Source organism: Triticum urartu, chromosome 6A (assembly GCF_056163025.1).
Source record: "Triticum urartu cultivar PI428250 chromosome 6A, HENAU_Tu73, whole genome shotgun sequence".
NCBI lineage: Eukaryota > Viridiplantae > Streptophyta > Magnoliopsida > Poales > Poaceae > Triticum > Triticum urartu.
This window is the reverse complement of record NC_141878.1, coordinates 84,722,502-84,746,854: the sequence shown is the minus strand read 5'-3', so window position 1 is coordinate 84,746,854 and position 24,353 is coordinate 84,722,502. Positions and strand designations below refer to the sequence as shown.

General features: G+C 51.3%; 3 protein-coding genes across 4 annotated transcripts; 1 reads left to right on the top strand and 2 right to left on the bottom strand.

Annotated features, from left to right (window-relative positions):
* The first annotated feature begins 6,531 nt into the window (after nt 1-6,531).
* On the top strand, nt 6,532-10,150 carry LOC147964113 (protein PHOSPHATE STARVATION RESPONSE 3-like). Of its 2 annotated transcripts, XM_087526730.1 has the most exons (7): nt 6,536-8,425; nt 8,572-8,788; nt 8,882-8,958; nt 9,047-9,086; nt 9,262-9,328; nt 9,427-9,496; nt 9,696-10,150. In XM_087526730.1, exons 1-7 carry the CDS (start codon nt 7,883-7,885, stop codon nt 9,927-9,929), a joined length of 1,248 nt encoding a protein of 415 aa, XP_087382856.1. In that variant the 5' UTR covers nt 6,536-7,882; the 3' UTR covers nt 9,930-10,150. The 2 variants fall into 2 exon arrangements, with proteins under 2 accessions (XP_087382855.1, XP_087382856.1); XM_087526729.1 differs by having other exon boundaries at nt 6,532-8,425; nt 8,572-8,958.
* Nucleotides 10,151-10,562: 412 nt separating this feature from the next.
* Nucleotides 10,563-14,172, bottom strand: LOC147964112 (putative vacuolar cation/proton exchanger 4). Its single transcript, XM_087526728.1, has 14 exons — nt 13,938-14,172; nt 13,763-13,857; nt 13,453-13,494; nt 13,086-13,304; nt 12,899-12,966; nt 12,786-12,814; nt 12,507-12,703; nt 12,229-12,438; nt 11,972-12,106; nt 11,678-11,794; nt 11,551-11,604; nt 11,340-11,456; nt 11,154-11,250; nt 10,563-10,876 (listed from the first exon to the last, which is right to left on the bottom strand). The coding sequence occupies exons 2-14, from the start codon at nt 13,832-13,834 to the stop codon at nt 10,854-10,856; spliced, it is 1,380 nt and encodes a 459-aa protein (XP_087382854.1). The 5' UTR covers nt 13,835-13,857; nt 13,938-14,172; the 3' UTR covers nt 10,563-10,853.
* Nucleotides 14,173-21,073: 6,901 nt separating this feature from the next.
* Nucleotides 21,074-24,085, bottom strand: ROS3 (RNA-binding (RRM/RBD/RNP motifs) family protein). The gene is made up of 4 exons (XM_087526726.1): nt 23,747-24,085; nt 23,319-23,555; nt 22,303-22,839; nt 21,074-22,201 (listed from the first exon to the last, which is right to left on the bottom strand). Exons 1-4 carry the CDS (start codon nt 23,969-23,971, stop codon nt 21,359-21,361), a joined length of 1,842 nt encoding a protein of 613 aa, XP_087382852.1. The 5' UTR covers nt 23,972-24,085; the 3' UTR covers nt 21,074-21,358.
* Nucleotides 24,086-24,353: the final 268 nt, after the last annotated feature.

The following is a 24,353-nucleotide window of genomic DNA, read 5'->3' as shown; positions in this document are numbered from 1 at the left end:
AGATGGACATTGGAGAGGGATTGCCCCCTCCGGCAGGGTGCCGGAACGGGTTTAGATTGGCTTTTGGTGGCTACGGAGGCTTCTGGCGGCGGAACTCCCGATCTATTTTCTGTTCTGGAAGTTTTAGGATACGTGGATATATATGGGTGAAAGGAGTACGTCGGTGGACTGAAGGGGGGGCCACGAGGCAGGGGGCACGCCCCCTACCCTCGTGAGCTCCTCCTTCATCTTCTGACGTAGGGTCCAAGTCTATCCGGTAGGTTTCCTTCCAAAAATAACTTCTCCAGTTGATTTCGTTCCGTTTCGACTCCGTTTGATATTCCTTTTCTTCGAAACACTGAAATAGGCATAAAACAGCAAATCTGGGCTGGGCCTCCGGTTAATAGGTTAGTCCCAAAAATAATATAAAAGTGGAAAATAAAGCCCAATATTGCCCAAAACAGTAGATAATATAGCATAGAGCAATCAAAAATTATAGATACGTTGGAGACGTATCAGCCTGCGGCCTTGGCCTTATCCAGAATGGCCGCAAGAGCATCGACCACCATATTAAACAGGAATGTGGAGAATGGGTCGCCCTGCCTCACTCCACAGAAAGCGGGGAAGTAGGGACCGATCTCCCCATTGATGTTGAGGGCGGTGTGCCCACACGAGACCATTTGCATAACCTGCGTCACCCAACGGTCATCAAAGCCTTTTCGCAGAAGGACTTCCCGAAGGAAGGTCCAGCTAACAGTGTCATAGGCCTTATGGAAATCGATCTTCAGGAAGGCCGCCTTGAGGTGTTTGGAGCGGACCTCATGGAGGACTTTGTGAAGGACCATCACCCCATCCAGAATATAACGGCCTTGGATGGAAGCCGATTGGTTGGGGTGAGTGATCTGGTCCGCGAGCAGGGTCAACCTATTGGCGTAACCTTTTGCCAGAATCCGGAAGATCACGTTGATCACCGTGATTGGGCGAAACTGACGGATGTCAGAGGCGCCAGGGACCTTGGGAATGAGCGAGATCGTCTCGTAATTAAGGCGCCCAAGATCGAGGGACCCAACATAGAACTCGTCGAAGATGGCCATGACCTCCAGCTTGATCACATTCCAGAAGCTTTCGAAGAACTTGACTGGAAGGCCATACGGGCCAGGGGCCGAGGTAGGATTCATGCCTTTGATGGCGGCCCAGACCTCATCCTCTGAGAAGGGGGCCATCAGGGCCGCGTTCTCAAGTTCAGAAACAAGTTGGCGACCGAACCAGCAGTCAAGCGCCAAAGATAAGCCGCTCCGAGGAGCGGCCGTGAACAGGGCCCTATAGAAGCCGTCGACGTGGGACCTAATGTCCCGGGGGGACTGCAAGAGAGTCGGACCATCCCAAAGGAGAGGGATGGTGTTGCGCCTATGACGCCCATTAGCAATGGCCTGGAAATAATCCGTATTCGCGTCGCCCTTCAAGACCCATTTCTGAGCACCACGCAAAAGCCAGTAGGCCTCTTCATCATCGTAGATGACAGAGAGCTGATCTTCCAAGTCGTAGCGGGAGAGCCACTCCTCGGGAGAGAGGCCGGTAGCATCAGCGCGCAGGTCCAGGGCTTGGATCGCCGACAGCAGGGCCTTCTTACACTCGCGGAGGTCGCGCCCCAGGTTGGCGCCCCACCCCTTCATGAGCTGCCGACCACGCTTGGCGCAGGCGTGCCAAGAGTCGACAGCGGAGGAAGGGCGAGGAGGAGACTGCGAGAGGGCGCGAGTCTCCAACCAGAACGCACTGACCGCGTCGATGAAGCCAGCCTGGGACAGCCAAAATGTCTCAAACCGGAATCAAGGGGGGAGCGGTGGGCGCTCGTCGGTGGAGGAAAGGAGGAGGGGGACGTGATCGGAGCCAATCTGAGTGATGGCCCGGAGGGAGGCAAGGGAGCAACGGAGGTCCCATTCCGGAGAAACTAGGACCCGGTCCAGGACGGACTGGGTCGGGGATGTCTGGCGGTTGGTCCAGGTGAACCTGGCACCAACCCGGTCAATCTCACGGAGGCCAAGATCGGCAATGCAATCGTTGAACATTTGCATCAGAGCAAAGTTGACGTTAGCATTGCTCTTGTCCTCCGCGCACCTAAGGAGATTAAAATCACCCCCATCACAACCGGCAGAGAGGCAGCCGACACCTTCCTGTTGAGCTCCTCGAGGAAGGAGGTGGAGCAGCTGTGGTCGGCAGGGCCGTAAACAATAATGACCTCCCACTTGAAGTTAATGGAGCGCTCAAAAATCTCCATGCTAAAGAACTGACCCCGGTCCATACTGCCCACCTCGAAGGTGGCATCCTTCACACCTAGCAGGATGCCACCGGAGTGGCCCGCGGTCCCACTAAAAGGGAGCCAATGCCAGGCGAAAAGGTGGGAACTAAGGCGGTCAAGCTCAGGGAGGGAGAAATTCGTACGCATGGTCTCCTGAATGGCCACAATATCAATGTGTTCGTCCCGGATGTACTCGATGAGTTGGCGGCGGCGGCCGTCATGGCCGAAGCCGCGGATGTTTCAGAAGAGGGCACGCATCACGCAACCATTGAGGGGCTGCTTGACCCCAGGACACGAGATGCGCTTTGGGCGCGGAGAGCGGCAGTCCTAGAACGGGTACGACCCCGAAGCTCAGAGGTGGCCAGAGGTGGGATTCCACCAATCCTCCGAGGAGGGGGAGGCATGGGCTTCGCCGACTCGGAGGTCGAGCCGGGGGGCGAGAGCAGAGATGCTCTAGCCTCAGCTAGCTTCCCATCGAGGATCTCGCGCGCCCTAATGGCCACGATCTGGGCTAATGGGGGGCCAACCTTCCCTCTAAAGATAATCGCGGAATCAGTTGCGATCTTCACAAGGTTCCCAAGAGGCACCGATTCAAGAGCAGAGAAGGAACAAGTAGCTGCCGAGGGGGGGACTGAAGGGGTACCTGGCTCCAGATTCCGTGCCGCAGCACGAAGCTCCGCCCGCTCGCGGATGGGCAGCGCCGGGCTCCCCTCCGGGCGCGCCGCGTCCAACCGAGCGCTCCGGCGCGAGGCAGTCGCCGGAGAGGAGGCCGAACGGGCGCGCCAAGAGAAGGTCACGACGCGGGGAGGCGGAGGCGGGGCAGCCAAGGGGGTGGTCATCTGGGACTCCCCCTCCAGGCCAGAGACCGCAGTGGGGAGGAGCTGGAGAGCCGGGGTCGTAGAGGAAGACGACAGCTTTGTTGGGGATGACGGCGATGGAGCAGACTCATCGACGAGAGCCATCCGGGCCGCGGCCGGAGACGGCAGGGGAGCCGACGGGGCGACGACGGGGGTGGCACCAGGGGAGGAGGTAGGGGAGGCCTCCATGCCCCGGCGAGCGGCGAGGGCGGGTCCTGGACCGCCGGTCCCGTGGGGAGGAGAACCAGGTCCAGAGCCGACCCATCTGGAGCGTTGGAGACGGGGGAGCGTGGAGAGGAGGCGGGTCAGACGACCAAGCCCACGCTAGAAGCGTCACTGGCGGCAGGGGACTCGGCCACCGGGCCGTGGGGAGCCAGGGGAAGGGGACCCGACGCGACCTGGCGCCCGTGGCCGCCGTCGGCCGGATGAGATGGCGAGCGGGACGCCGCCGAGAGGGCGAGTCATCCGACCCCTCCCCGTCCTTCGACCGGCGGGAACACGGGTGGTGGCGACCGTGGTAGTCGCCACCGGCCCCCGGGATGCCGCCAGGAGGTCCATCGTCGGTGAAGCAGGGACGGCCGACGTGGTTGGGGGGCTCGGGGGCGATGCGGAGGTCGTAGCCCTGGTCGTTGAAGAAAACACGGACGGTGACGTGAAGCTTGGAGGAGTCTAAGCACTTGACCTTGACCCAGACCTCCTCCTCCTTACGAAGGGAGAGCTCGTCCACCACCACCACCTTGCCCAAGATCCTGGGCATCTGGAGGATGACGAGCTCGGACCTGGCGATGTCGGGGAGGCCACCCACAAGCAGCCAGGTGGTATCCAGCACAGCCACCGCAGGGGCGTCGAGGATCGGCTCGGTGATGCCGACGACAAGCTGGTTGAGGGCGAGAGTGATCCGGCCACTACGCGTAGCGTACCCGTAGCTGACGGAGTTGGGGAAGACCACGATGAAGATGTGACCGGCCGTAGGGGTAGCCAGCTAGTCCCACCGGCAGCGATAGAGGTGGTTGAGCTCGGCCTCAATCATCTCCGGAGAGGCCACCCCATCGACCACAGTGACGATCGCCTGAAGGGAGGGGGTGGGTGGGGGGAGATCGGGGACCTCGAGGTGGAAGAAGCCCAGCCCCTCAATCCCGTGGCCATACATCATGAGCTCCGACGTCACAAGGCGAGCAACACAAAGCAGGGCGGGATGGCCGGGGTCCTGGCAAATGTAGCAACACTGGAGGTTGACGCGGCTGACTTGCGAGTGCCCCGCCACCCCGCAATTGAAGCACGAGGGGCGAGGTAGGTTGGAGACCGGGCCCGGAGGTGGGGCAGAGCCCAGAGCCACCGGGGGGAGCGAAGCGGGGGCGCCCCGCCCCTGCCCGCGGCGCTTCTTCTTGGCCGGACCCTAACAACCGCGGGACGGGCCGGAGCCCGGGGCGGCCGAAGGGGCCGGCACCGAGGTCGAAGCGACGTGGGGCGGGACTTCCGCGGCGCCGTAGCAGTAGGCTGAACAGGGGGGCGGGACGCAACAGGGATCGACGAGCGCGGTGGGGACGAAGAGCGGCCACGTCGAGGCGGGGGGAAGGGCGAACGGCGGCAGGACCGCCAGTCGCCCGAGGTGGCAGCCCGGGGAGAGCGTGATCGGCCCCGATCGTCATGGCAGGCCGGCGAACGCCGGTCATCGCGCTGGCCGTCGTGGAGCTCGCGCAGCTCCCGACACAGCTCCTCCTCGCGGCGCAGCGCGTCAGGCGATGGCCGGCGGGGCTCGCGGCGGTCGTCCGACCCCTGCTTCGGCCGCGGCTCGCCGTCGTTCCAATGGCGCATGGCCGACAGCAGCAGCGGGCGAGGGTGCGAGGACGAGCACGCAGCGGGGGGTGGCAGGGAGGAGGGCGGGTGGGGAGAAGGTTGCGGTTGGGGGGAAAGCAAGGGTGGCGGCAGGGGAAGGAGAGGAGCGATCGGGTATCCCCTCGAAAACCAGATCGAGCCGGCCGGGGACGTGGGCCTAGGGCACCGAAGCAGCCCAGCTAGCGCGGTCAGGCCCAGCCGAGGCGAAGGCGGCCCAGCGGGCGCGGACTCCAGATGGGCCGGGCCGCGGCCCAGGATGCCCCGGCTGGACGCGGCGAGGCCCAGCAGGCGTCGGGGAGGAGCGAGCCGTAGGGTTTCCCCCCTATTGGCAGGCGCCGGGGGGGGGAACACGGACGCGGAGGGAAGAAGACCCAAACGAAGCGATGAATGGACGAAAGGGCGAGACGCGGGTCACCGGACACACCTCGACGGAGGCGATGTCGGGGCAAGCTCCAACCGCGCCGACGGCGGGCGGCGCCAGGAAGCGCGAGCGGAGCCGCGGTCCGAGCGGCCGGCCACGCCCCACGAACGGGCACGGCGGCGGCGAGCATCCCCACCCCGCAAGCTCCGGCCTTGCATGCCAGATGCCCGAGACGAGCTCAAGGGCGGCTGCGGCGACCGCACCTGCCGCGAGCCGGCGGCAGAACCCCTCTCGTGGGGGGCTGAGCCACCGGCCCGACCAGGCTAGGCGGCGCAACGGGGAGCAACGGGAGAGGGGGAACGGCTCGTCGTCCGCAAAATCGGCCCACCGGATGCGGGGCACGGGCGCGGGAGCGGGCGGGGAGGGCGGCAGGACGGATGACGCCGCAGACGCCGGCGACGGGGAGGGAGGCGCGGAGGGAGGGGAGGCGACGGAGCCGGCAAGGGGCGCGCCGGAGGGCAGCCCCGCGACCGGGGGAGCGACGCCGCTGGAGTCGCAGGAGCGCACCGCGTTCATCTCCGTCAATGCATTTCTTTTGATATGCTATTTCTCAGGCCACCTATTTTCCCAGGGAGAAATTATTGCCCAAGTAATGTCGATCGCCAACGGATCACGCACACCACACTCATGCAGGACCACGACGAGCCCCCGCCGTGCTTCTTGCAAAACTAATGCTGTTCGTTCCAGCAATAGTATTACTTGTAGAAAGGTAATAAAAAATTTGTGACTAGCCTAATACTGTACCTTGTAGGTTGCGCCTGCTGCCCAGCACGTTGGTTCAGGATGATACGGCTTCCTTCTCTCTTTACATTTAATTTGCGTCACATCATCAAGTAGATGTAATACTGTAATAAGTTGGCCAACTACAAGTGGTCTCACAACACAAGCGACTGCTCCGTGCAGTCCGTATGATCAGGTCAACATGTTGCTTTGTTCAGAAGTTAAGTAAGTTGACAAAACTTGGTAGTACAAATATTGCTCGGATAGAAAAACTCAACTCGCAAATGACATCAACTTAGATAGGATTGCTCTTCTTTTTTCCTCGTAAAATAAACCTACAAAAAAAAGTTATTCGGGAAAAAACCCGGGTACCATACCGGCCTGCATGCATGATTAAAATGTGGCGACAGATAAACAAACCTTGGACAGTACCACAAGTAAGAAAGAGCATAGCGGCAGCAAAGGCAAGAGAAAGCAGCTGCATATTGTTAACTAACTCCACAGAGTTGTGAGAAGGCGGCCAAGGCAATCAAGCGTCCAATTAAGATGGTGCACCGAATAGGTAGGAGACAGGCTTAATTTATAGCGAGAGAGAGACACACAGGGAGCTTCTGGACGAACACGGAGAGAGAGAAGACGGAGGAAGTCAGAGGAGGATTGGCGGCTGACTTGGCTCTGAATCTCTTCCTCTTCCAGAGACCAGAGTCCTCTTGGAATTTCAGATAAGAAATGAAGCTTACATCTGCATTCCCATGGATTTCTCGGCACTGATCCAGTCCTAGTTGTGCTCTTCTCCTTGCCAAATAGAGTAATTCTGCTTTGTGTTCTTGTTGATTTGGGATGTTAATGGCTCATCTGCGCTCTCTCCCCGCGGCAAAGGAAATTTGCCCATTTCTTGTGTCGTGTTTCATGTGCCCTTTTGATTTCTGCGTTTTCATTTTGTCCTGCTTATGGGAAGGAACTGTCATCAAGTTTTGGTAGGAGTACCTTTTTTCGAAAAGGGGATAGCCCCGGCCAGGTTTTGGTAGCTTAAATCTTCCCTAGCAGAAGAAGATCAGTCAAGTTTGGCACTGGGTTTATATATTTTCTAAAATTTGCATAAGTGCATCCATCTATTTGTCCCAAGTGAAAATTTATAAAGTTCCACAAGTTTATAGAAAACAATAGGAACATTCACAATAACAAAAACATCTGATGTCAAAATATAGCCAGTGATGAATCTAACGGTATTGATTTGGAATTGTATATGTCAATAATTTCTTTATAAACTTGGTCAAAGTTTAGAAAGTTTGACTTGAGACAAAACTAATGTCCAGATTAAATAAAAACGGAGGGAGTGTCTATTTTCTCTCCCTGTACGTGAGTTTGATTTCATGGTTTGTGAAAAGAAGTTCCAGACATGACCGTAGCAATTATAGGAAGCAAACTATCATTACCTCTGAAATATGAGTGACTATTGTTGAAGGGTCTAAATCATCTGGGAATATTCTTATGTCCCTTGTGTACATTCTTTTAGCATATTTCTTAGGTCAATCTGGATCATTCTATTGACAGCCTAGTACTCCCAATTCAAATGTAATGCTTTGTTTTTCTTGCATAATGATGTCTCTGGACAAGATTAGACTTTTTGCACCCATATTTCTGAACAATTTTTCATTTTAGATATTGAAATTTGAAAGGACTTGGAACTTGTATGCTGCTTGACTGGATATTTAAGCTGCAGGGTTGGGTTGGAGCAAGTTTTCCATCTCGATTATCATTCTCAAGGGCACAATGAGCACACAGAGTGTACTTCCTGTGAAAGATATCATTGCTCCTGACAGCATGGCTCACACCTGCAATGTTCCACAACCTTCAGCCCGTCAAATGTTCAATGCTAAATCTGAAATTTACAGTTCGGCAGATGGTATTTCCCGCGTCTCATATGCTGACCTATCAGACCCGAATTCATCGAGCTCTTCCACATTCTGTGCAAGCATGTACTCGGCGTCACCGACGAACTCCAAATTATGCCGGCAAATCAGCGGTTTGCCTTTCCTGCCTCATCCTCCTAAATGTGAGCAGCAGCAGTTTTCAGCTGCGCAGTCATCGATCTCTGCTCTGTTGTTTGCTGCTGATCACAGCGATGGTGGTCAAGGTCATGATGAACATTCACATGATCTCAAGGACTTCCTTAACCTCTCCGGCAATGCTTCTGACAGTAGCTTCCGTGGAGGAGGCAGTTCCATGGATTTCAGTGAGCAGCTGGAGTTTCAGTTATTGTCTGAACAACTTGGGATTGCCATCACCGACAACGAGGAGAGCCCTCGGTTAGATGTGAGTACCTTTAGTTCCATGGTTGATCCTTCACTTAACATCATTATCTGAGTATTTCTTCAACTAGCTTCTTGAGTTCACATGCACCTTTATCTTGGCTAAGTTCAGATTTTAACTAGTTATTTTCCATATAACTCATTGCTTAGGACATATATGGCATAGCGCCGCAATGCTCACCTAGTCTACTATCCCCTTCCTCTGACCATGAGGATCTGCGCAGTGGGGGTTCTCCGGTTAAAGTCCAGTTGAGTTCATCACCTTCTTCATCTGGAGCAACAACATGTAGCAAAACGAGAATGAGATGGACACTTGAGCTCCATGAGCGTTTTGTGGAGGCTCTGAAAAAGCTCGGAGGACTGGAAAGTAGGGTGATCACTCTGTTAAATTTTTGGGCTAATTTTTTCTTGAAAATAGAACCAACGTTTAGATGTTTTGTTCCATGTACATATCTTGCAGAGGCAACTCCCAAGGGTGTGCTGAAGCTTATGAAGGTAGAAGGCTTGACGATCTTTCACGTAAAGAGCCATTTGCAGGTAAATGGCCAAATATCTTTAAATGCATACTCACAAACATATCATCACATTACGATGCTTATACACCACTTGTTATTTCAAAATGCAGAACTATCGACATGTGAAGTATATTCCGGAGAAAAAAGAAGGTAAGACGACTAAGGTGAAGGGAAAATCTATACAGATTAAGTGTAAAATAATTTCTGAATATTTGACATAGTGGCAGTTGTTTTCATTCATAATCTTGTCATTCTCATGAAGTTGCTTTGAGTTGTAATTTTGTCATTCTCATTAAGTTTTTTTTTTGGCTCCATGCTAATCTAGTGAAGAGACCATGTTCAGAAGATAACAAGGCAAAATCAACATCTGGAATTGATTCTGGCAAAAAGAAGTATCTCCTTCTCCAGAACTTGCTATCTCTTTTTATGTTAGCATGAGGGGCATGCACAAAAAGTGTCATCAAAACTCACATCAATTTCCATTTCGTAGGAGTTTTCAAATGGCTGAAGCTCTACGGATGCAAATGGAGGTTCAGAAACAGCTCCATGAGCAACTAGAGGTAACAGTGTGATAAGAAGATGCTGATAGGTTCAGAAACAGTTCTCATGAAGTTCAGAAGCCTTTGTCAGCATTCTTGGTTAATCTATGCTTTACTATTTGATAAGAAGAATTGTTTTTATTAGTCATCACAGAACTTACTATATTCAGAAAAACTCGTAGCTTATCAGCAGTGTTAACATTGTTGTTTTGGCCATCAGGTGCAAAGGAAATTACAACTGCGCATAGAGGAGCATGCAAGATATTTGCAGCGGATACTAGAACAACAGAAGGCCAGAAAATCTCTGGTACCGAAACCAGAGGAGAAAACAGAGGCCAGCACCACTTCAGCTCCGTCGCTGAAGTGTAAAATTTCCGACACCGAAATAGAACAGAACTTGCAAATGGATAGCAGAAGGCCAGAGCTACAACTTGATCTTGAAAGTGAACCGTAATGAACGATCATGGTGCATGCTTTAATCTTCTTGCCATTTAGAGTTCTAGTGCTTGCAATTGCATATATCCTGTTTTCCTTGAATATACCTTATGACAAGGTCCGTCCATTAATGCTGAAATAGGTTCTAGCTAAGCCAGTGTATATAAGTAGTTCTGCTGCTTGTTTCCAGGAATAAACAAGATATTCTCATCTGTAATTAAACTAGCATTGCAGTTCAAACATAGATGTCACAAAGCTCCCTGTTCATGCTCATGAACGTCTTAAGCATGCAAGATAAACTGAATTAAATCGAAGTTTGAGGTTGCAATGTGAACCCTACATATGGGAGTACTGCGGCGAGATGATGCGCGTGGCACTGGACGTTACGGACGTCCTGGCGGCATGCCTGGACGTTACGGACGTCCTGAGCACCCTAAACACCTGCTTGGATTGCGAAGGGCCGTGGCCAAGGTAGCCAGGAGGGAAAGAGGAATCAGGTGGTCTCTCAGAAGTATACCATCTAAGCCTCTAAGGAGTTGATGCAATTTCGATGGGTTTGAATTTGATGGAATGGAATAAGTTAAGAACCTGATGTTTTGATTGATCTTACATGTTATGTAATGATGAGACCTCACTTGCTGCACTTAGTTGGTAAAAAAATACCAAAACTAAAATATTGTTTCAACTTTCATTCTTTGCTGGTTCCATAACAAGAGAATCTGCCTACACAACTTTATACTTTTTTACCTGTATTGCCTATCTACAAAACTGGATGTGCGGCTTTCTGAAAAGAGTTTCAAGGATGGATGCACTTGAAAGACCTCTAAATGTGAGGAAACACTGCGAAATTAGTCAAAAATACACAAATAGTCCCTGTCCTGATTGCAAATGTTGTCACATGGTAGAAATCTTCTGTAGAATCCATGGGATCATCCAGGTACTGCTAGTTTTGCGCAGGGTTATTACCTGCAGGTAAAAATTTGGAATATTAGTGAATTGTGTAAATTAATCACAATACAAATCTTTCTCGCTTTCTTATTGGGTATGCATTTTGAGATTCATGAAAATAATATTTATAGCAGCCTTGTTTGTAGCTAAATGCCCAACTACTGAAAATTCATGCAGCACAAACACTAATCAACCATGTACCCGAACCCGGTGGCTTTAATCAAAGCAGTGTGTAAAGCCTTTGATCTGAAAGATAAAAGAACAGGCAGAGGAAGTGCAGAAGTGAAGAACTTGCCATCAGGATCCTGATCGGAATGTACATAGAAACTAGCAGCGACTATCAGATAGCATAGAAACAGCATCAACCCTTTTAAGCAATTTGAAGTCCCATCCTGGAAATTGAGAGAAAAACAGAAGAGTGAATTCTCGCAAAAGCAAGGCAGAGGTCTCGAAGAATGCTACCAGTATATAATTTTAGTACCTGCAACAAAAAAGCGACAACCAGTACCGTCATTAAGAGGCTTGCGGTCTCGAAAAGATGAAAGTTCAAGTCCATGGGCTGGCCCATCATCCACCCTATCACTACACAAAATGGTATCTGCAAAATGAGATGCAGAGAAATCTGTCAGCAAAACAATAGCTGATAAATTCAGGTGAATGCCAGTAAGGCACAAACGGCTGGACCAACCTACCCCAAACATGGACATTTGCGTTGACGACCCTATTGCAACTCCAAGGGAAAGATCCTACAAGAAAAATACAAGAATCTTACCGATCTGTGTGAACAGAAGATTGATAAGAATTTTAAGCTTCTCTTACTAATTTGTCTTTCATTGCAAACATGACAGCACTAGCATGTTCTGCAGCATTCCCCACAATCGGAAGCAAAATAACACTGATGAACGCAACCGGTATATTCCAAGCTTGGGAAGCCCCCTGATAAATGTGCAAGGTTAATTATCATTTTATCTTTGCAGGAAGTAATATTTTTGTGCAAATCATGAAATATGTTTCCATGAGAACATTGCATATATGCATCTGTTAGGTTCTCACAAACAACACCACTGAAAAAAGGTGTGTATAATCATCTAATGGATCTACAAGAGAGCTTACGTCGATTGCATTAACTAAGTAGTCAGAGAGTACTGAGATCCAAATTGTCAAAATTGCAAGCCAGGAAATGGCTTCCCATTTTGAAATGTCAGGAGCTTCGATGTTGTCGGCATCCCCTACATTCTCACCTCTTCCCTGGTCCAATCAAATGCACATATTTAACTCAGAAACTTAAAAAAGAAAATATGGAGAAATAGAAAGTCAAGCAAAACATCATTCGAAACTATGCATATCAGTATGGGCAATCCATCACTTACTTCATTAGATTCCTCACGACGGCGACTGGTTGTCAGTTCAAAGTAGATGTAGCAAGCGTAAGCAACAAGCATGACGCAGCTGCTGAACCTTGACAAGGCTAGTCCTGACTTTCCAGAGTGGACTTCTGAATGAGTGTAATGCAGCACAGTAGGAGGCAGCAACCCCAATACGGCCATCAAAAGCAGCCCAGAGCTCACTACTGCCTCTGACTGCAACAACACAGAATGAGCACTCTCATCTACATTGTGCAAATCTGTGAACAGACAAGAATGGTCACCTTGCTGAAGTTCTGCTCAGTTTTGCCACAAGTGACCCCTCCACTGAAAAATGCGCAACCGAGAACCAGAAGCAAGTTTGACAGGATGGACCCTAGCAGAGACTGCTGGACAACTCGTAACTTTCCACTCCTTAGCGCATGGATCGATATAATCAACTCGGTCGCATTTCCAAATGTAGCATTCAGAAGGCCCCCAACTGCATGCACATGAAATTTTTCATAATCAATACGAATGCTAGTCGGATCAAAATGCTTCGAAGAAGAGCAACTGAGTGAGACCTGTTGGGCCTGTGAAGAATGCTAACTGCCTGCAGTAAGAAGTAAAGTGTCAAATGTTTGTTCAACAATATCAACAAGGATCATTATATAAGTATGAAAAATGTAACAATTACTCGGTGGCGAAGCCCAATCGCTCGGCCAAAGGAATAATGCCCAACAGAGTCAGGGGAAACACCCAGCCCTTCAACACAAACAAAGGAGTAATAGTGTAATATCAGGACAAGAGAACAAAAAAATGCAGCATAAAGCAGATACTAACACAAATTGATGAAACACTTGGATGCAATTTAGCACACATACATTATTTCCTGTCATGTCCTTGACGACGATTGCCACAAAGCCACACGGTATCAACAGGTTGAGCTTTGACTTGAGCACCACAAACTTCAGGCTACCAAACATCCCCAAATTCCCAGGGCCTGCATTTCTCTCAAAGCCGCCAGTTCTGCGAGACAGCGCTTCCGAGGCAATAAGCGCGTCGTCGTCAAATTCGTCTGCTCCATCGGAGAATGTGGAGGCCTGTTCTATAGGAAAATCAACGAGGACAAATCCAGTGAATAAGTATGGAGACACCAAATCAAGAATACAGAAAAAACTATGCAAATGAGGAATGTATGATGAATGCACTACTAGACGGTAATCAAGGGAAACTGTTGTGATCACTCACTTGAGTGGCAGACTTCTGGCCATTTCCATTGATCCTGTCCATCTGTGAATCAATAGAAACCATTAAATATATGACAGACACTCTAAAATATGTCTATATACATCCGTACGTAATTCGTATTGAAATCTAAGACTTATATTTAGAAACAGAGGGAGTAGTTGGTTAATATTAATTGATCATTCCCACCCGATTGCCATGTTAATTATTGCAATATATCTCAATCAATTATCGGGTTGATTTGGGTCGACCGGGAGTAATTATTACAGAAAGAACGCAGAACAGGAAAGGGAGACGGGTGAGAGAACGAAACCTGATGGGAGTTCTGGCGGCCGGGCAAGAGCCGCCGGGAGTCGGAGCCGGACGCCGCCGCCGTCGACGTCATCGTCCTGATCCACGGATGAAAGCCTGATGCGGAGACGAAATCCTCATGGATAAATCGAAAGAAGAAGAAGAAGAGGGAGATGATCGGGAGAAATTAATATTACCTGATCTCCTGCGAAATGCGCTTTTATATATCACCTACTAAAACCTGATCCTAATTAGGGCGCCCGTCATCCATGAAGGAATCATGACGAGGAGGAGGACGAGAGGTGAGATGCGTGCATGGTCAGGTTAGGTTAGAGACGGGTACGGCACCACCTCGCCCCCACCAAAATCCACCTCTGTCTCAGGTTTCTTTTAGGTCGTGGTTTGGAAGAGAGATAGATAGATAGAGAGAGAGAGAGCGTCTAGAGAACTGGGAGAGTCTAGAGAGAGGACGTCAGTTTTAAGGGGCCGCCTATTCATTCATTGCCTGAATATTTTTCAATCGGTTGATTTTTCAGCCGTTGATCCGACGGTTGGCATCTTCCTCCTCGTGACCCTCCTTATCAGAGCATCTCCACTCGCGCCCCCAACATGCCTCTCAGGGTGAGTTTTTTCACGCTGGCGTTAAAAAAAAAAACTCCAGTTGCATTCTCACGACGCCGAAACTAGCGCACTGGGGGCGTTTGGAGACTCCCGCGGAAAGAAAAACCGCGCCTGGGCCACCACTGTAAAGCGAAAACGCATCTTGCACGTCCAAATTGCCCCCTCCCCCTCGTGCGCACGCCCTTCCGCCGCCGTGCCGATCCGGCGCCGCCTACCCACCCACCGCCGTTAGGTAGGCCATTCCTCCACCGGAAAAGAGAGGGTTCCGCCGCGACAGCCTCCACCCCGCTCCTGGGGAGCTTTCCGGCGCTCCGGCCACGCAGGGCTGGAATACCGGCGGCTGCGCCTACCACGCCTGCCAGATGTTCAGCGATTTGTCTGCTCGGCGATGGACTCGGACGACGAGGAGGCGCTTGCGGCGCTGCTGGAGGAGAAAGCCGATGCCGACGCCCAGGACGAAGAGCGTCTCATGGTCCTCGCCGCTCTGGCCAGCCTGCTCGCGAGCAATGCAAAGCCGCGGTAAGGTGGCTCGGCGCTGTGACACCCTCGATTCAATCGTACACTAATCATACACGCAAATGTGTACGATCAAGATCAAGGACTCACGGGAAAATATCACAACACAACTCTAGACACAAATTAAAATAATACAAGCTTTATATTACAAGCCAGGGGCCTCGAGGGCTCGAATACATAAGCTCAAAAACACAAGAGTCAGCGAAAGCAACAATATCTGAGTACAGACATGAGTTAAACAGGATTGCCTTAAGAAGGCTAGCACAAAAGCAACATCGATCGAAAAGGCAAGGCCTCCTGCCTGGGAGCCTCCTAACTACTCCAAGTCGTCAGCGGTCGTCACGTAGTAGTAGGCACCCTCGGGGTAGCAGTAGTCATCAGTGGCGTCGTCTGGCTCCTGGGATCCGTCATCTGGTCGCAACAATCGGGTATGGGGGAAAAAGAAGTAGCAAAGCAACCGTGAGTACTCATCCAAAGTACTCGCAAGACTTACATCAGATCTAAACTAAGTATGCATCTGTATCAAAGGATGGGTTGTATATGTGGACTGGGCTGTAGAAATGCCAGAATAGAGAGAAGGCCTAGTCCTATCGAAGACTAACATCTTCTGAAAACCACCATCTTGCAGCAACAGGAGGGAGTAGAGTAGCATAAAGTAAAGTAGTAGTAGTGTTATCAACCTCGGCCAGAGATCCTTTCTCGACTCCCTGCGAGAAAGCAATCCCAGAGCCATACTATCCAGTTATCATCACAATCCAATTCTCATCACCATCCAGTTCTCATCACAAGTATCCAGTTCTAGTTGTATCGATCGGGATACAACTCCACGTGTCCGTTACCGTAGGACAGGCTATCGATAGATGTTTTCTTCCCTGCAGGGGTGCACCAACTTACCCACCACGCTCGATTAACTCCGGCCAGACACACTTTCCTGGGTCATGCCCGGCCTCGGCCAAACAATACGCCGCAAGCCGACCTAGGCTTAATAGAGAGGCCAGCACGCTGGACTAAACCTATGCCCCCAGGGGTCATGGGCCATCTCCCCGGGAACTCCTGCACGTTGTGAGGCGGCCAATGAGCAGACCTAGCTACCTCCCTAAAAAGGCAGGAGCTTACCAGTCCAACCCGACGCGCGCCGCTCAGTCGCTGACGTCTATTAAGCTTCGGCTGATGTATACGACGCAGAACGCCCATACTATGCCCACGTGATGGTTAGTGCTATCAGGCCAGAGGCCCATCGGATCAACTATTCAAATCGTAGTGGATTAGGAACGCGCGGTAACGAGCAGAGACTCACGATCGATGTGACCCCGTCGCCCCGTCTCGAGTACTTGCGACATGGGCTAAGAATGCCCGGCCACGCCTTGTAAGTATCTCGCGGGCACCTTCCAGGTCAACCCGACTCCACATCACTCGCTATTAAGCTCGCGCGGGTACCCCTCAGGGCCTACCCGTCTTTAGTAACATGGTTCAGTTGTAAAGTCATAGTAACCATAGTAACTGTGTGTCTAACACCAAGGGGAAAACCCGAGGAATCACCCCCGGTGAATTCCACTCGATGTTATCATCAAGGTGAACGTAAGAGGATCCACCCTCGAGGTTCACACTTGAGGGGTTGCACGACAGAGCCCTAACGGAAGTGGTTAAGGAGGAAATCACCCTCGATGACCACGACCGGATAGCTAGACTACAGAGATCTCATCAGCAGTGATGTATGAGGTTCCACCCTCGGCACTCGATGGTAACTCTGCAGAGTCGAGCAACAAAAGGGGAAAGTGATGTGCGGTGTCGGGGCCTGGACGTCGATCACGTTGATCGAGTCATCGAACATAAAGCCGGGCAACTGGGACAAGGTAGGGTCACTGATGGATCTCTAACCAACCTATACTAAGCAGTTTAGGATAAGCAGGTAAGGTATGAAAGCAGGTAACAACAACAGGCTATGCATCAGAGTAGGATCATACATAAAGCAGTAGCAGTTCTAATGCAAGCATGAGAGGGAAAGAAATGGGCGATATCGGAATGCTCAAGGAGGGTTTGCTTGCCTGGTTGCTTTGGCAAGAAGGGTTCCACGTCGGTGTAGTCGATCACAGGGGGTACCGACATCGGTCTTGGGGTCTACCGGAAAGAAGTAACGGAGGGGAACATAATAAATAACAGAGCAATCAAAGCATCACAAAGCATAACATGGCAATACGCGGTGCTAGAGGTGACCTAACGCAGGGATAAGTGATACCGGCGAAGGGGGGAAAACATCCGGGAAAGTATTCCCGGTGTTCCACGTTTTTGGACAGACGGACCGGAGAGGGAAAGTTGCATGTTAGCTATGCTAGGGACGTGTGGCTGACAAACGGGCAGCGTATTCGGATTCGTCTCGTCGTTCTGAGCAAGTTTCATGTATAAAACTTTTTCATCCGAGCTACGGATTATTTTCTGTGATTTATCAAAGATTTAAACAATTTCTGAATTTATTATTAAAGCTAAAACGGAGTTATTGCACCAGCATGACACCATCATGATGTCAGCGGTCAACACAGACCGTTGACTGGTCAAACAGGGCAGTGGGGCCCGTTTGTCATTGACCTAACTAATTAACAGATTTAAAATAACTAAACTAGTTCATTAGGCTAATTAAGATAATTAATTACCTAATGAATTAATTAAATAATTAAATGTTTTTATATTTACTTATTTTTTAATATCTTTTTTTACAAAACAGGGGCTGTGGGCCCCTGTGGTCAGTGGCCCATGAGGCTAAACGGGCGTAGCGGTCACGGGCGTGTGCCCGAGGAGGCGGACCCGAGCGGGTCAAATGGCGAGCGAGGCCGTGGCAAGGGACGGCGCCGGCGCGGCTAGCTGCAGCCGCGACGAGGGGCACGGGCGCCGGAATGCGTTGGTGAGCAGCGGCAGCCGCGGGGCGACAGCGGCGCGGCGCTAGGCAGGCGAGGCCGGGGGGACGGAGCGGGGGCGGCCGTCGTAGCGGGAAGCAGCGGCGGGGGCGTGGGATTCGGACGGAGTGGCGTCGCGGGGCAGCGGCTGGCCGCCGGGGAGGCAGCGGGGGCCGACGCGGTGGCGAGTAGGCGGCGCGGGGTGGCTACGGTGCCACCAGCAGCACGCAGTTGCAGGGCGAACAGGGAGGCGCGGCGACGCGGGCGGACGCGGTGGCGCGGCCGCGGGAGGAAGGGAGGGCGGCCGACGGTGGTTAGTAGCAGCAGTAGGCGAAGCAAGCGGGGGCGCGGGAGGCGAGGAGCACGAGGCCGTGCTCATGGACGAGTCTGGCCGGCTATGGCTGCGGTGACGAACGCGATGCGCGGGGAGGAGGGCGCGGGCAGGTGCGGTCGCCCGCGATGGTGCGGCGACGGACCGGCCGGACGGGGTGCGCGGGGGGAGCAATGGGGCGACGGGGGGGTGCGCGTGCGCGCGGTGGCCGGGCGCGGCCCGGACGCGCGAGGGGCGCGCGGAGGGCGCAGTCGGGCATGGCGACCACGGTGCAGGGTCGCGGCGAGCGCAACGAGCGCAAGCGAGCTCGCGGGCGCGGGCGGAGACGTGCAGTGCCGGCGCAGGGAGCGAGCGTCGCGGCCGGCACGGAGCAGAGGAAGGGAAAGGGGAGGGCAAGGCCCTCACCGGCGTTGAAGAGGAGGGGTGGCGGCGAGGCTCGAAGGAGTTGTTGATGGAGAGGCGGGTCGGTGTCGAGGAGGCGGTCCGGCGAGGGAGGCTTTGCGCGGTAGCGGTCCGGTGACGTGGTCCGGCGTGTCGAGGTGGCGGGCCGTGGCGGCGGCGGGGCGCTGGAGGCGGTGATGCTGGCGTTGGGCGGCAGCGACGGAGGTCTCCTCCCTCGATCCCGATCCAGTCGGGGGAGAGGGGGCAGATATTTTTGCGGGGGAAGTGGGGGTCTGTCGGTGGGGGTCCGATGGAGTGGGGAGGGAGTTAAGGAGAGGAGATGGGCCGGCCAGGTGGGTGGTCCAAAGGCCTGCTAGGCCGAAGCCCAGTGGGGGGGTGTTTCCTTTTTTTATTTTTGTTAGTTTTCTGTTTTTATTTATTTTAGTTAACAAAACAACTTTACAAAAAAAATATAACCCCTACTCCTAAATTAGCATAATAACATAGGCCACCTACTCCAAAAAGTTTGGCGATTATATAAACTAGATTAACATTTGTTTAGTATTTAAAAGCATTTAAATAATTGTTTTGCTGCTGTTTTACATACTATAGTGCAACTAAAATACTTTACAAAAGTGTGGCTTCTTCACCAATATTTAATATGGAAAAATTTGGCCCACTCCGAACATTTTAGTTTTAATATTTGAGAACTTTTATTGTTTGCTAGATTTTGAATTTTTAAACCGAACCGGTCTCGAACTAACGCGAGATTAGCAACATTAATCGAGGTGGCGTGGCATCATTAGCAGAGGTTCACCGTAGCCTAATTATCCGGGCGTCACAGGTGCCGGGCCGGCTGAAGGCAAAGCAGAGGCATCGACGGGGAGGCTATTGCTTGCTCTACTCCAACTACTTCGCCGACGCTCCACTGCAAGCTCTTCCTCAGGATTATGAATTCCATCCATGAGTTTGACTGCTACTTCAAGTGCAAGAAGGATTGCACCGACACACTTGGATTCACCTCACTCCAGAAGTGCACGACAGCTATGATGATGCTTGCATACGGAGCTCCCGGTGATTCACTGGACGACTATGGACGCATAGTCGAGTCCACGACCATTGAGTGTTTGTACAAGTTCTACAGGGTAGTGGTGGCAGTGTTTGGCCTGCAATACTTGCGATCACCCAATGTTGAAGACACTGCTCGGATCCTAGCATAGAATGCAGCAAGAGGATTTCCTGGGATGCTTGGAAGCATCGACTGCATGCATTGGAAATGGGAAAAACTGTCCATTTGCTTGGCAGGGGATGTACAAAGGCACCAAAGGCGGTTGCAGTGTAGTACTTGAGGCAGTGACCACACACGACCTCTGGATTTGGCACTCCTTTGGTATGCCAGGAACTCACAATGACATCAATGTACTGCAGTGCTCCCCTGTCTTTGCCAAGCTTGTTGAAGGTCATTCTCCTACGGTGAACTTCGAGGTCAATGGGCGGCACTACAACAAGGAATACTACCTAGCAGATGGCATCTATCCGAGATGGTCCACATTGGTGAAAACTATCTCAAACCTTGTGTCAGGAGGCAAGAACTCCCACTTTGCCAAATGCCAGGAGGCTCGCAGGAAGGATGTCGAGCGGGCATTTGGTTTGCTCCAATCTCGATTTGTTGTTGTTCGTTACCCCGCTCAGACCTGATCGAAAGATCAAATGTGGGAGGTCGTGACTTGTTGTGTCATCTTGCACAACATGATCATTGAGAGCGAGCAGGAAGAGCCAGTGTTACTGAACCATATTACAGGCAGGGTCCTCTTGCCCAAGTTGATCACCAGCCACCAGCAACCTGGACTGCCTTGCTCAATATGCGTCAGGAGATCCGAGACCCACAGGTGCATCAACAACCGCAGTAGCATCTGGTGGAGCACCTATGGAGGCTCAAGGGCCACGCCTAGCTCGACATGTGATGAAATATGAGTTTTTATTTGTTGAACTATATGATTTGTATTGAATTATTGAACTATTTAATTTTCTATGATGAACTATGTGATAAAAAATAGCTTATGTTGAATTTGTGCCAAAGCACACAGAATATGGGCCGAAATTGGTCAATTTGCGCCGACAATGGGCTGAAAAATGGGCCAATTTGCGACAAAAGTGGCCCGAAATCGGCGCCTAGGGGCGACCTTGGGGGAGGGGGGGGGGGAGGGGGAGGGCTGGGAACCCGACCGCCCCCACGCTGAGTTTTCCGCCAGCGCGCCCCTACGCGGCTTTATTTCAAACCCCTGGGGGGCCGAACGGCTAGAGATGCTCTCACTGTGCGCGTGGTCAGACGTCAACCCTCTTCCTCCCTCCTCATCTCAGCCTCGGGCCGGCCTTCAGAATTTTTCATCAAAAACAACTGACACGAAGTGTGTTTTCAGGCCACTGAAATTTAGCAAATGCATAGTTCTAATTGTGGCCCGGGTGAATGGCTGAGTTCTTCTTAGTGGAAGAACACAGCAGTAGCAGGGCCAGTTTTTTGCAAAGGAGCCCCCGGTATTAAGGGGAAAACATGCAAGAGTTGGAACAATACTAGGAGATTAAACATATTGCAAGATAAGAAAGTGGAGATGATCATTCAAGAGACAAGATACAGTGATTTACTGAGGTTTCACGTAATACTGCAGATACATCGGAGCGTTCCTCGGATCAATAATGCTACAAGGAGACACAGTTGACATGTCCTCCAGAGGCTAGAAAACTTAGTTCAGAATGTAAAACAAAATTTGCAAGATTCGAATTTGCAGGAGTCAAGCTTCGGATAGAAGAGTGATTGCTCGTTTGGTAAGCTTTGGTGATGATACAAGGTAGCTCAGCAAGATGTGACCCCAAGAACATCCGGTTATCCTCTCCGTGACGGTGGCTTTCCTCTCCTGGAGTTACTGGATCCTGCTTTCTTCTCGTCGCCCCTCTTGATGAACCCGGTTAGAACCTTCTTTGCCTTCGACCACTGCTGAATGGACTCTTCGTTTCTCATGAACGGGCAGACTTCACTGATTGTAATCTTTGGGACCACGCGCGGTTCTTCTACCTTGTTGCTCCCGTCGTGCCCTCGGGTTTCATGACCAGCTGAACCAACTGTAGTTCCAGCAGATGGCATTCCCGTGGAACTCAGCAAGTTCTGCTCAGCCGAGGGCTGAGTTATAGCCTCTGGGGATCCCAAAGATGTCATACCTAATGAGGTCACTTCCCTCTTGGATTCGGTGCGAGCGACAGAGGTCTCGGTAGCAGATTCAAGTTTTGGTGGTGCTGGGTTGATGTTCGGCAATATCTGCGATATACTGAAAGATGTAGCACCCATGCCTCCTACAAGATCTCTCCAGGCAGACTTCTGAGTCCACACAGAACACTTTTTAGGTTCAGTAGTAGGAAGCTCATTTTGTGAACCTTCGTTTTTGGTGGAACGACCAGTTAGAGCGTCAACACCTTGAAGACCAGCAGAACTTTTAGCTCTATCAAGTACGGAAGAGAAACCATGCGTTCCTTTTCCTGACAAAACAGAGGATTTCTGTTCATTTTGGATGGCTACTGCCACAGATGGCAAAGACTTCCCTGTAGTCCTCCTGTCTGCATTCATTGAAGTAGACTGCTTCTGGTTTCTAGGTTCAGATAAATCCTCAGATTTCTGTCTCTTCTTTTGTGGAGAAATCTCATCAAAGTGCTGACGTTTTCTGAACTGCTCGTCCTAATATTTAGAAATTAATTAGGAGTGTTATTGCACATATTGAATGGAAAAATTGTGCATCACGGGAAAATTATTCAGGCAAGTAACTGCAATATGCATACCTTATTCACTGCTTGGTTTGCCCTATTTAACTGGGCAGCTGAGTTGTTGGCCTTGCGAGGAGCAATGTTGATCACAAGGTCATCATCGAATTCTTCTTCAGAAGGATCGTCTGTTTCTTCCATTTGGAGGTCATCCAAATCTTCTTCAGGAGTTTCTGTTGTTTCTTCCATTGGCAAATCATTGTCGGAATCAGAGGGTTCTGTCTCCGTATCAGAGGGTTCCGTCTCAGCATTAGAGAGTTCTGTCTCAGCATCAGACGGTTCCATGATGTTAACAACATCATCTTGTTTCTGCACTTCCGACGAATCGAGTTGCTCAGTGTCCTTCTCAAAGAGCTTACTCATCACAGAATTCATGATGTTGCGCTCCTTCTCATATGCAACACGATTAAGAACAGCAGCATATTCTTCATTTGCTTTCTCAGGAGGTCCACAGTGCTCCTCACAGTCACAGAAATGAATTGGGTAGGAAGGGACTTCAATATTTCTGAAACTGTATTTGTGCTTTCCACTGCCTTTAAAAGGCAAAGGTTTCAGCTGCAAAACAGATCATTGGTTAGGAGAATGCATGTCACGGAAATAACTGACATATTAGATGATCATTTCGGTAGGAAATGCACAGCTGCTATTTTGATCAATATAGTGCATGATAGACTACTCTTTTACCCTTGCTGTTTCTGTTACAACCAGTCTCAACAAGATATTTATCTACACACAATTTCACACTGAATTGCTATTTCTCATTCAAAACCTAATCTTACGAATTACACCCGCTAAGTTTGTCTCATATTCCGTTACAAAATGAACACGATTCGAGCATCAGTTCATGCTTATGAAAAAAAAGTACAATGAAGCAATTCCAAGAACATGCTATTAATCATCAGGAGGAATGGCATACTATTACTTGCATGGTCACACCTGTTTGCACAGACTAAAGAAATTACGAAACACACGATTTGGAAAATTCATCAAAACAGTCAGACCAAAGAATAATGCAACACAGAGAGACAACTCACCTTCCTCAATCTCGGGAAGTAGATGTTCAGCTTTGAACTTTCCAGAGCATCCTTCTCCAGCTTCCGCTTCTCCTTCTCCTTCTCTACCTGCTTGTCCACATTATCTTTCGCAGGCATTTCTTGAGCAGCTGCCGCCGCCGCTGCCTCCTGCTCCCATTCTCGCTTCAGTCGAACGAGGTAGTGCTCCTTGGCCTTCTCCAGTTTCAGCTTCCCTCCTTTCCATTTGCACCCATTGTACTACACGCAAATTAACATCGTATCAGAAATCCTCTGTGCAACCGCAAAGCGAGATAGCAAACAGCTATAGGAGGGCCAAAATCTCGTTCATCTCCACCAAAGGCGCTCATTAGGGCGAACGGATGGAATTAACAAACCCCAATCTGCTACTATTGACAAGGAGATGGTTGGATGGGGTGCCGGATGCTTACGGTGGAGAAGAGCTTGGCCAGGGCCTTGTGGGAGGGGCATTGGAAGTCGACGTAGGCGAAGCTGCGGCCGCTGGTGCGCACGAACTCGACGCCGGCGACGCGGCCGATGGAGCCGAACACGGCCTCCAGGTCGGCCGCGGACACGCCCTCCGCCAGCCCGCCCACGAATAGCCGCGTGGTGACGGCGCCACCGCCGTCTGCCTCCGCCGCGGCCGTCGCCGCCATGAGAAAAGTGTGGTCGCGGAGCGCAAGACGGTGGCGGCGGCGAGGGCAGGGCGAGGGCGAGCAGAAGGGGAAGGCGCGTGGCTGTAAGATTCGTGCGGTGCCAGCGTCGATGGCTGAGGGGGTTCCTTTCTCGCGGGGCTGTCGTCGGTGGCTGGAAGGTGGGACCCAGGAGCCGACGTGCTGACAGGTACACTGGCTTCGGCTGGGCTTAGATTGGGCCAAATTATATGCTCGATTGTGTACCATCTAGCCCGAATGGTAGCCCTAAGAGTTAGCGTGAACGATTCCCACCCCCCCCCCCCCCAAAAAAAAACTTAACGGTTGTAAGGTTGAGAGACCATTTTTCCATTAAAAAGGTTGCTTTTGCCCTAATTTTTTAAAA